General features: G+C 34.2%; 1 protein-coding gene across 3 annotated transcripts in view; it reads left to right on the top strand.

Annotated features, from left to right (window-relative positions):
* The window catches only part of LOC114324520 (neurexin-4), a 167,677-nt gene that overhangs the window by 86,531 nt on the left and 68,186 nt on the right, over positions 1-12,960 (top strand). For all 3 annotated transcript variants that reach the window (XM_028272379.2, XM_028272380.2, XM_050654017.1), the window contains exons 11-13: positions 420-647; positions 3,479-3,589; positions 5,362-5,575. In XM_028272379.2, coding sequence (XP_028128180.1) covers positions 420-647; positions 3,479-3,589; positions 5,362-5,575 — 553 coding nt within the window. The remainder of the gene's footprint in view (positions 1-419; positions 648-3,478; positions 3,590-5,361; positions 5,576-12,960) is intronic.

The raw sequence follows: 12,960 nt of genomic DNA, 5'->3' as shown, positions 1-12,960 counted from the left end.
TTTGGTTCTACTGGTAGAGTAAAAAAAATATTTGTTGGATGCTCTGACAGTTGTTATGCTTTGGCATTCCGGCACTATATAGTTCTTATATTGCGTAGATTTGTTTTCCATTTTGATAAAGTAGATTATACACCAAATACAATAATCTAAACACCGAGTAAACAAGACAATTATTGGACGCGCACAATAGCACGATAGCTCACCGAACGGGCGAACGAGAACACTGTGGTTGGTGACGTCAAACCTCAGCTCGCGCTTTTGTGAAGTTTTTTGAAAGGGAATTTTGGGCGCGGAACTATTATCAGTTGTATGTACACTATTCATTGTTAAGACGTAATATTTTGAATATAACATTTTTAAACATTAATTAACAATTTTATGTGCAAGTTCCCTATTATATTTAATATTTGTTTTTTTAGGGTACTGGTTATGGAGGAGCAGTGTGCCACAGTTCCATTAATTCGCTTTCTTGTGTGGCTTACAAAAATGTGCAGGCGGTGGGCCAACGTGCGGAAATTAAGATTGACGTCGACGGTAGCGGACCTCTAGCTCCTTTCCCGGTAACGTGCGAGTTCTATGCTGATGGCCGTGTAGGAACTGTATTACATCACAGTAACCAAGAAACTACTTCCGTGGATGGATTCCAGGTGATTAATATACCTCAGCAAAATTATAAAATTCATGATCGTGCGTGATAGATCGTGCGTAAAGTTCTGTTAGCAAAGAAAAAGACAGTGTATTTTACATTTTTGAATGCCTTATTCTTCTTTTTCCTTCTTGTATGTAGGCTTTAAAGCCTGTTTCTTCTTCAATATTAGCCTCCTAAATTGTTTAAATTATCGCACCATCTTTTTCTTGGTCTGCCAATACTTCTTCGTCCATTTGGTGACTTATCTCGTGCTATTCGTACTATCCTATCCTCTGTCATTCTACTAATGTGTTCGTTCCACTCCTGTTTCCGTCATCTTCTTATGTTTTCGCTTTTCTCCCTATCCAACAGACTTTTCCCTGATATTCGTCGAAGTATTTTGATCTCTGTTGTTTCTATAGTCGGTTCGCTAAACTGACACAATTGGCTAGTGATTTTAGTACGTAATTTTTTTGTTTTTTGTCAATTTTGCCAAATTACTTACTAAAATCACTAGCCAGTTGTGTCCGAGTTTAGCAAACCGACTATAGTAGTCGTCTCGTAGGTCTTGTCTCCGCCGTGTATGTCAATATAGGTCTAATTGCTGCTTTATAGATTCTTGCTTTTGTGTCTTGTCTTAGGTGTTTGTTTTTCCAGATGGTGTCATTAAGAGATCCCGCCGCGTGACTTGTTTTTAAACTTTGTTGTCGTACTTCCTCTTCAACATCCCCGTAACTGGTTATATATATTCCCAGATATCTAAACTTGGCTTCCTGCCTTATTGTGGGTATTTAGATGTTGTCATACATTTGGTTTTTGTGCTGATATTATCATATTGTATTTCTTGACTGTTGTATTGAAGATGTGTGTTAATCCTTGGAGATCGTCTTCTGTCTCGGCGATTAATACGGCGTCGTCTGCATAACATATTTGGATTTCTTTGTTCCCCATTCTGTAACCATGACCTTTACGTACTGCTTCTATTATTTCTATGCTTCGTCCATTATTATATTAAAGAGCAGTGGGCTTAAATAGTCACCTTGTCTGACTCCGCTCTGTAGGTACTGGTATAAACTGTGTTAGTTTTCCATTTATGTTTGCCTGTATTCGATTATGAAAGTAGATGTTTTCGATGGTTTGCATAATATTGATTGGTAGTTTCTTCTATACAGTAAGTGTAAGACGTCTTCGACTTGGATTAGATCGAAAGCATTTGTCAGGTCTATAAAACATAGATACGCTGGTTTATTGTACTCGATGGCCTTTCCTGTGATTTGTCTTAGTACAAATACATCGTCTACGCAGGATCTTCCGGATCTGAATCCTTGTTGTTCATCTTATAAAGTTGTTAGTTTATTGATTTTGTTGGTTAGGACTTTTGTGGTTAACTTAAGTGCGGTGTTCAGTAGATTTATACCTCCATAATTGTTGGGGTCTTCTTTGTTTCCTTTCTTGAACATTCGTATCATTATGCTGTTTCTCCATGCGTCTGGTATCTTGCAGTGCAATATTAGTTTTTGTGTAAGTTTTGTCATCTCTAGAAATATACTTTCTCCTCCGTGTTTTAGAAGCTCGTTGGTTATTCCGTCTGGTCCTGGTGCCTTTCTATTTTTAAGTGAATTTATGGCTATCTCTACTTCCTGAAAACTGATTTCTATTTCGTGTCTTAAGTCACGTACGTTATTGTGTTGATTATTATTTTCCTTTCCTTTAAACAGTTCCAGCCAAATACTGATATTTGCCAATACATGTCTGCATCAGGCAAATTAGGGTCGCTTGCTTAAATTGTCAGAATTTTTGTCTCGTCTGTGAGGGTTTTTTTCTAATCCTTACTTATTGAATAGTAAGCCCTCTTTGAGCAAGAATTACACAAAGCTCCCTGAAACAAAAAGATAATGGTTAGCTTTCAGTTCTATTCAGCTCTTCCGACAACAACCTTAACAATTAATTGCCTGACCATGTCCAACAACGTATTAAAGAAGAAGAAAAATAGGCAAATTCAAAGAATTGGTGAGTCTTCGCCGCGTCCACTGCAGTCCTTCATCTTATATGATCTTGCGCTTCCATTTTTCATTGATGTACCCCAATCCTAGATAAATCAGCTTCAACATCCTCCTTCTATCCTTTTTTGGGACGGCCTACTGATCTTCTACCGTCGTCTGGTCTCAAAAAACACTGTCTTTAACACTCTGTCTTCCTGATCTTATCATATGACCTGCCCATCTTATCCGGTTAGCTTTTATATGTCTGGCGATGTTTTCAGCACCATACACAGTCACCAATTCAGCATTACGGCGCCTTCTCCACTGTCCTGCCAATTCATCTCTTTGAGGGCCAAATATCATTATGAGAACCTGCCTTTCAGATACTAGTAGCTTATTTATTTCCTGCTGATGTAGAGCTCATATTTCACTTCCATGTAACAACCGGGCGAATAATTGGCATGTAATGTATTAATTTAGATTGTGTTTTTAGCAACTTACATCTTCATAATGTTGATAGTGAGTATAATGCTCTATTCCACGCAGTTATCCTTGCTGAGATCTGTTTTGCTTTGCGGTTGTCATCTGTGATTACCGTTCCCAGATATTTAAACTCTTTTACTACTTCAAAGTTGTTGTGATCATTAATAGTTATATGTTCTGACTAACTCTTGGTCTTGGGTTTTTGGTTACTAACATGTATTTCGTCTTCTCTTCGTTTATTCGAAGATCCACACTACCTGTTTCCTCCTCTAGTTGTGAGGAAATTTGGAAATGGAAAATGTTATAGTCTTTTGGTCGGATAGTGAAAACTGACATAAATGTCATAATTTCTTCAGCTAAATACTAATGTAATAATATCTTTCAGGAACCTGGAAGTTTCATACAAGATATTCATTACGAAGCTGACGACGACCAGATAGCTGCGTTGATCAACAGAAGCAGTACGTGTAGGCAACACATACAATACGCATGCAAGGTAAGTAATAGTTTAGCCGATGTTATCAATGTCAAAAACAATATTTAAGAGGCAACAGTCATCAATATAACTTCTGGAGATAGTATCATACCTTTTTTCGTAAAGTTCTGCGAAACTTTGGCAACAGTGGTAATCTTTGACATTATCTAAGATCAATATTTTGACAATTATACTCATAGGCGCGCTAAATGGAAGTAATAGAAAACAATTTTGTTATTAGTAAATAAATATTTATAAAAATAAACCAAAATAGGTGAAAAATTTATTAAAAGCGTGTATTTTGGTTTTTTTATTCAGCCCGGGAGTAGTCGCGCTCACTTCTGTAACGTGAACAGTTGCGTGTTAGATTTCATCTCACAATACGAATTTACAACAAATTTTTATTTTATAGTATTTTTGTTTATTTGCTATGTTAAAAATATTATTTCTAACAATTATTAAAGCTAATTGGCTCTCCCCAAAGCCATAAATTCCACAAAAAGAAGAAGAAAAAAAATACCTACGCATTACTACACCCTTCCTCGAGGCACTTACGACATTTTTCAAAATTGCAAAATTTTTCATCAAGTTATCGCGAAAAAGGATACAATGTGAGATTCTATCTAACGGCGCGACTACTCGCTGGTTAAATTTAAAATTTACCTTTTAAACTATTGATGATATTTTTAGAATAAAAAATCCTAAAATTGTATATACTCGCATTAGAATACGAAATATTTTTACGTAAAATATACTTACCTACCTACATACCTATTCGCGGTGTGCAAGTACTTGGAAGGGAAACGAGAAACGACCGTGCGCGAGTCGCGGAGAAAAATTGCAACTATCTTAAATAATTCATATTGTTAATTGAAATTGTCAAATTGACGTATATTTCATACCTTCTGTCATTGAAGCAGAAAAATTATATATTGCTCCACAATATTGATATGATATGCAATTATTATTTTGCTTGCAGTACTGCATTTTAATAACTAATTTTATTTACTACATACAATTATTTACGTTTGCATAACATAACCTGCATCTTATTTTTTCTTCTTATTATTTTTTTGGACTATGGCCTTGACAATTATCCAGCAACCAGGACTAATATAATTGGCCAATATAATTAAAAGTGCGAATAAAAGTACAGAGCGTAGAAATAGAGGTCGCTTTGCCGAACTTGCACAATAATCTATTTTTTCAAGTAGGTCAACAACTTAGTTCTATTACACAAAAATATAATAAATTAACTATAAATAAACACCAATTTCCTATAAAACAACAATAACGAATTCTTAAAATAATACACTACTGCACTGAACAGATATCGATAAAGATAACAGAAGATAAGAGAAAATCTGACGCAGGTTTGTCAACATGACAGTGACAATTTCTCTATGTTGCCTAATTAGTTATTAGTTATAATATGTTCGATTTCTTGTTAGAAATAAAAAAAATTTAGTAGGTCCAAAATGACACAGAATCTAGACATGGGGTAAAAAAGTTTATTTGAAGAAAGTGTATTTTTGTTCTTCTTAATGGCGTTAGACGCTCGTTTTTTTTAATATTGTATTTAATTACAGAGTAATTTCCACATACTCATATATTTCTCAAATTGGGCTCTGTACCGCCATTCTTTATTATATTACGAATATGTGTGTCAAATGTCTCGAGAAAATATTCAAAATTACAGCCGCAGTCTTGGAAAGCGTTTGTTGCTACCTGCTGATCGCTACTGTTGCCTCTTAATAACGTAGTCTCATGAAATTACATTTGTCTTTTCGTAGGGTGCACGTTTAATGAATTCACCATCACAGGAAAATGAGTTCATTCCTTTCTCTTGGTGGGTATCGAGACACAATCAAAAGATGGACTATTGGGGTGGGGCCTTAGCAGGTTCAAGAAAATGCGAGTGTGGAATATTAAGCAGTTGTACGGATTCCACGAAATGGTGTAACTGTGATGGTGTTCAAAATGCCGATATTTGGCAAGTGGACGCAGGTTAGTAGTAACATTTTAGATATATTAACGATTTCCACAGTTTTGTACTGTATCACTGTACTTTTTCACTGTATTCCTTCACTTAACCCTTCTCTCTAGTTTTTTTCTGTTTTGCCAGTCTTCTTTCTGCACATTGTAACTCAAAAACTACTTGACCGACCCACCTGGAATTTTGTACATACATATTTTCTTTAGACATTCCTCGAGGTAACGCTATCAAGATCTTTTCGTTTTATGCTTATTTTTAAATATGTTGATTTTCACCTTTTTTGCAAAAAAAAATTCGCTGTTTTGACTTCTGAGTTATATCAAAAAACAGCAAATCCTGTATAAAAGGTATATTTAAAATCCCTAAAAAGGGCTACATCACAAATACATAACTAGTTTTCGACTGGTTTACCAGTCATCATCAGTGCTTACCTAAAATGAATATAACCATATAAAATAATGCACAGATTGAAATTTTGACTACGGTTAAAAAAGCTGTCGGTTATACTCACGTAAAGTTTATACATCCTAACCACCAAAATATAGTTTTACAAAAATATGAGGGTCAAAGCCCTATAAACATGGTCCGTTAAGGAAACATCGGCTTAAAATGCCAGATAAAGCATGGATGTTTTAAATATTCTCAAAATGCCCCAGGTAACATCTGAGCTGTAGTGTGACTTGATTACATGGTGAAAGACAGGCAGCAAGTGACAGTGACAAAGAGTTGGATGTAGACCTCTGAACGTTGACAGGACAGAAATGACAGTTCCACAGGAAGTTGAAAAATTAGCCTGTCATATTTAAAGACTATGGTGTATAGATGTTAAAACTATAAATGATGTAACACACTCCATTGTGAAAAGTGTCATTTAAAATTCAGTAAACTAGATTTTGTAATTAAATATTGTGTTTACGTATACTGTCAGTGGAGGTAGGCAAACCTCATTACACAGATTTATTGACAGTTGTTAGTATTTATATAAGTTTAAAAAGGAAATCACAATGGGGGTAACTGATGTGTAAAATGTCTTAAATAATCTAGGAGGATGTATCGTTAAGAGAGTACAAGCTCAAACTTAGGCGACCACTTCTTAAAGCCCCTGCAGGCCGCCCGGATCTCTAAGGGTCCATAAACCAAAACCGTCTTGAGATGATGATAGTAGGAACAGGGGGTATGGACTGTCTGTGAGGGAAATTAATGAGAGAAGAACAGGAACGGGACCCAGAAAGAAAATTAATATTGATATTGTTATAGATGAGTGTTAAGTTGGTAATGACAGATTGAGAAGGTAGGGAGAGAATAGTCCTATGTAGAAATATGATAATAGGTTGTATGGTAGATGAAAAATTTATTTAATGAGGATGTTTGTGGATGATGATGTCAATAATTTATATATATATATATATATATATATATATATATATATATATATATATATATATATATATATATTTATATATTTATGCACAGATATCAAAGTGAGGTCCTGACATTACGCGCACTTAGTGAGGACCGGTAGAAAACGTAGACATAATCGTTTCAACTCTTCATAGTGACCTTGACAAGTAAATAGCAATTAAAAAATGACGAGTATACACAAAAAAAATTACGTATATGTGCCCCGTATTGTTCAAGTATATTGCCACCCAAGTGAGGCCATTATACGCAGCTATTAAAGTGAGACTGTATATACTTTTTCGTTATGCGCACAAAGTGAGGACAACTTTACGTGTATATTTCCTTACAGCTCATCAAGTGAGGACCATACAGTGTTGTCGATAAATATGAGATTAATCGTTTCTACTGCCTTTTTCTGTATAACACAGTAAGAATTATTATTGTTTCGATGTTTCAGTCACTTGTAGTTATAAGAAGATGTGGACTCTTTGTTCTTGCTCGTACTGTTTGTTAATTTTATAACATTTTAGTACCTCAGCATTAAATCACGGTAGCCTTATCGGAGACTAGCGTTAATAAAGAAATAGTTTTATATTTTTTAATAATTTACGTTAAAGATGGATAGGAAAGCAAGAATTTTGAAAATAGCGTTAGTTGAGAACAATAATAATCAAAATGGAGGACACAGTGATAGTTCAGTTATGTGAAATTTATATTGAACTTAACATATAAATATAAAAGCCCGACTTTTGATCTAAGGGGAACACAGTTTTTACAGTACATACATATCTGTCATTTGTCAACCCCCTCCCTTCCATTTCCCCCACCCCTTATTTTTAAATAGGGAAGAGGGGCGTGTGCTAGCTCATTTGAAAGGATATTCAATTCTCTATCCAGTATTATTAACATTGACATAATTATCTATACAGAGTGTATTTTAGTATAGGTACTGTTGCCCCTGTCGATTTTCATTTTGAAATGAAAATTTTAGAACCTTAATTTTAGTATACAAGATGATTTACTTAATTTAATTAAACTTAATGTACCTTTTTTACTGACTTAATTTTACAGTTATTCCACTAGATGGCAAATACAGTGAATATTTGCATATGTTTTATTTCGAATAATCATTTTAAAATAGTTTTAGTTTTCTATTTTCTCTGAAAATTGTTGCAAGCTTCTTGTTCTTATACTTAAAATCATGTCACTACAAATTTATACGAGACTACATATTAAGAGTATAGAAAGTATTATAATATATGACATACATGCTTTTTTCCATTTATTGAAGATATTTCACCTTATCCTGAAACAATGCAATGTGACCAAGTGTCCTCAACTAAAAAAATATATCCCACTATTTTGATATTAAATGTATATTTTGTACTATAAACCGTATTGAAATAGATTGCAACATGTGTGCGTGGTTGGGATATTGACTGCGAAACCTAAGGCTTCATTCGCCTAATCATATTTACCTTTGATACTTATAACAATAAATAAAATTGATTAACATTTTATATCAATATTATTAGCGTTTTTAAACAATATCAGTATGATATATCAGTATGATAAAGTCAAGATAAACAATACTATAACAGAAAGCTTTGAGGTCAAACAAGGACTGCGACAGGGTGATCCATTATCGCCTATAATGTTTAGCATATTACTAGAAAAGGTTATACAGGAATCAAACATTAATAGAACAGGTCTGATCTACCACAAAAAACATCAGTGCTTGGCATTCGCAGACGATTTGGTAATCTTGGCTAGGAGCAAAATAGAACTTATAGAAACACTCATGAAACTCGAGGAGAGGGCAGCAACCAAAGGATTGTATATAAATGAAGCAAAAACAAAGTATATGGAATGGACAAATATGCAATTCGTTCGGGGGCAATACATAACAATGACAACAGCGAAGGGAACACAGTATAAATTCGAAGAAGTTGAGAGATTTGAGTACTTAGGAACTGTCTTCACAAGAGATCCTAACTGTGAAGAAAAAATACAAAAGAGAATTATGTCGGACAACCGCGCTATATTTGCTTTTAACGGGTTGTTAAGAAGTAAACATATATCACGAAGAGCAAAACTAAGAACTTACAAGACCGTAATAAGGCCGATAGTAACGTATGCTTCTGAAACATGGGTCACAACAAAAAACATCAAGAGTTGTTATTAGTTTGGGAGAGGAAAATGCTGCGCAAAATCTTCGGTGGGAAAAACTTAAATGGACAATGGGTAAGAAGAACAAATAAGGAACTAACTGAGCTCTATCAAGATCCTAACATACTAGCAGTAATTAAGGCGCAAAGACTTAGATGGTTGGGCCATGTGCAGAGGATGATTCCATCTAGAATTCCCAGAATGGTACTATCTAGTGCATTGGCAGGGAAAAGACGAAGAGGAAGACCGAGGTCACGATGGAGTAATGGAGTTAGAGAAGATATGAGAAGAATTAACTTAAGGAACTGGGAAACAGAAGCGACTGACAAAAGGGAGTGGAAAAGAATAGTACATCAAGCCATGGGCCTACTAGGCTCGTAGTGCTTACATATTATAATATCAGTTTTCTAATATTATCCAGTTCCATATCCAGTTCCGAATCCAGTAGTTATATTTCTTCCGTATTGTTTAGTTTCGCTTCCAGTGATTGTATTTTTTTTCTTGTTTTTTTTTTGAAATATTTATTTATTATTTTATTACTATATTTTTTTATTGTGCTCATAATAGATTGCAACATTGTCTACAGACATGAATGCAGTAACAATAAATAAAAAAATCGGAGATCCACACCCCGGATTTGAAATCGAAACCTCTGCTTTACGAATCCGAGATCCGAGGTCTACCCACTAGGTCACTAGGCTATCGCTCTTAGACAATATTTTTTCCTGAAACGGGGAACTTTTAAAGCCGGGTCTAGACTATGTAACAAAACATGCTAATAACAAAGTTGTACAACAAATTTGTTGTACAACTTTGTTATGTAACTTGTTAATAGCATGAGTATCCAGACTATATAACAAAAAACAAAACAACAACATGAGCATAAAGTTTGCAGCATTTTAGATGGATAGCTGGTGGGTTAGGTAGTATATAAAATTGCGTCATATAAGTATGGAGGATCTCTTCATAGCAACAGCAGCTTGTGTAATATTGTGGAGGCGACACCGGCGTGTTAAATTAATATTTTGGATGTGTCCTTCATTAGCAGCTCGAGCAAAATATAGGTAGTGGTACAGCTCTTTTAGCTGATCTGGAAAGAGATAACATAGACCCATCGACAGGAGACATTAAATGTGATGGCAGTTTTAAAAACTTCTTAAGAATAGAAAGTTCTGATTTTGAATTTCTTATAAATGAAATCGGCCATAAAATAGGCAGGAAAGACATTTCGAGATGCAATTCCAGTAAGAGAAAGATTAACAGTTATATTATTAGCAAAGTATATGAGGCGTTCTTTGCAAAAACCCCAGTTGTCCTTTTTTTTCGGAAATGGACTTATGGCTTCTATGGATTGAAGGACTAATTACCTACGTTCCTTGCGTAAGAAACTTGCATTAAAATTACAGTAGTTCAAAATATAAGCGACAAAAATATAGGCGATTCCGCCTAAACCCCATATGTCAAGCGCAATTCCCTTCAAAACCATAGTTGTTATTGGTGTTTTTGCGGGAAACTTTATCGCTTGGCTGTCAGAACCGTGGGCTGTCAGTAGGTTTTTATAGGTTAAATATCCTTCGAATAGTTGTGTTGCGTGATATTATAAGTAAACACCATTTTACACCATTTTTCGTTCATTTTTTATTTTGGTTTATTACTATAAATATCGTTTTTCCTATAAATTAATGAAAAATTCCTGCAAAAACCCCATATGTCAAATGAATAAATGTCCTTCATAAATAAACAAAAGGAAAAAATAATGTTATTTATATTGTAAACTGTGTGTAATCATCAAAATAATAAATCACTAATTTGAGAATTTCCGTAAACTTAATAGGGTTCAATTAAATAACTTTTTTTTAAATATCTCCGATGTTGTAAAAAGTGACATATGGGGTTTTTGCAAAGAACGCCTCATATTTTTTAAACTTTTTACTCATTGTTTCAGAGAGGAAGTATAACATTTCTGTAGAATTTAATTCCTCAGTATTATCGTCTTCACCTGTTCATGATTGAGTGTCACTGTCTGTTTGAATTGGTGTAGCTGGAGAAGTAGCGGATGTAGGTGTAGTGGACGGAATAGAAAGGCTCAGATATATTGTATGATTGAGTGCCTGTTTGAGTAGCTGATGAAGCAGTCTGCATCTGTGTAGCGAATGAAGTGAATGTTACAGGTTTTATGTCTGAACACTCTGCTCTGTAGAGAATAGTATTTATGTCAAATTTAGAGTTGATTTGCACCGATTTGCTGTTAAGGTTCCGCGTACTGCTTTTCTTTTGTTGGCTTGAGTTATAGGCGTACGTGCATTGCATTAGTTTTAACTACAGTTTCTGTATCTATTTTCACTTCTATTTCAGTCTATTCATCGTGTTTTTTATTTGTTTTTTAAATCAATAAATGTAGCTCATCCCATAGCAATCCCATAATACTCGTTACATACGAAATAGCTCAATTAAATGAGTAGTCAGTTCTTTCGACAATTTCATCGCGTAAATAACCCTACGTGAACAGAGCAAAGAAAAATCTAGCACAATCACTCCAGAATGAACAAGGCGATATGACTCCAACGGTTGCTGCTCGCGTAGGTACTATGCCAGAGAAATGTTTCAATAACATGTTTTTAGGTGTAGATCAGTCGCGGTGCGGTTTTATAACTTTCTTTGATGTTTACCGACATCTGTTGGATAACATAAAACATGCTATATAACCAGAAAAATGTTATACAACACTGTGTTTTAAAACTTGTTTATTTAAAATTTTGTAACAAGTTACAAAACTTTGTTATTTAAAATGTTTTGTTACATAGTCTGGACCCGGCTTAACGGTAACTTCTTATAGGTAATACACTACAATTTCTGAATATTTTTTCTGAAATCTATCGAATGGTACCAAACACGACCCCACGGAGGTGGGGGGGGGGGTTACTTTAAAATCTTAAACTTTTTTTTTATTTCAGATTTGGATTCTTTGCGTAAAAATAAGCAACTTTTATTCGAAACGTTTTTTCTAATTACGGATAGGTGGCGCTATAATCGGAGAAAACGGGTGTTGGAAATGGAAAATTAAATTAAAATATGGAAAGTCCCCACTAAAATGGAAAATTTTACTTAACTTTTTTGGTTTTAGAACCTAATAATCACAACCCAATAGGTCCCCAAAGCGCTCGAGTGACTGCACATTTAGCATACTTTGCTCCCCTACTATATATGTATTATAAATAATATGCGAAGTAATTATTAACCCAAACAACCATAATTCAACTTTTATTTACTAATAAAGAACTGGACGAAAGTGTCACATCAGCTTTTATGAAACACATGAATATTTACATAAAAAGGTAAGTGATCTGCTTGAAATCGATATTCCCAAAATCATCTAAAAATTGTTTATACATACTTGAGTAATTTGAGACTCTTGTCTGAAATGTGAATACCGAAATACGATTAGGAATCTCCATTATGTAATTTTTAAATAATACATAATTCTTAGGAAATGAAAGGTATTATACAAATGTGTTAAAAAATACTACCTACTGAAATTTTTTGATGGCAATAAATGATGAATTGGTTTATCGAATTTATTTTTAAGGTGATACAGTAGCGATCAACAGGTAGCCAAAACGCGTTCCAAGATTGAGGCTGTAATTTTGAATATTTTTTCGAGATATTTGGCACACGTATTTGTAATATAATAAAGAATGGCGGTACAGAGCCCAATTTGAAAAATATATTAATATGTGGAAATTACTCTGTAAATAAATACAATATTAAAAAAAGAGTCTGTACCGCCATTAAGAAGAACAAAAAAATACACTTTCTTCAAATAAAC

Source organism: Diabrotica virgifera, chromosome 6, assembly GCF_917563875.1.
Source record: "Diabrotica virgifera virgifera chromosome 6, PGI_DIABVI_V3a".
NCBI classification, from domain to species: Eukaryota; Metazoa; Arthropoda; class Insecta; order Coleoptera; family Chrysomelidae; genus Diabrotica; species Diabrotica virgifera.
This window is presented reverse-complemented; position numbering and strand designations above follow the sequence as displayed.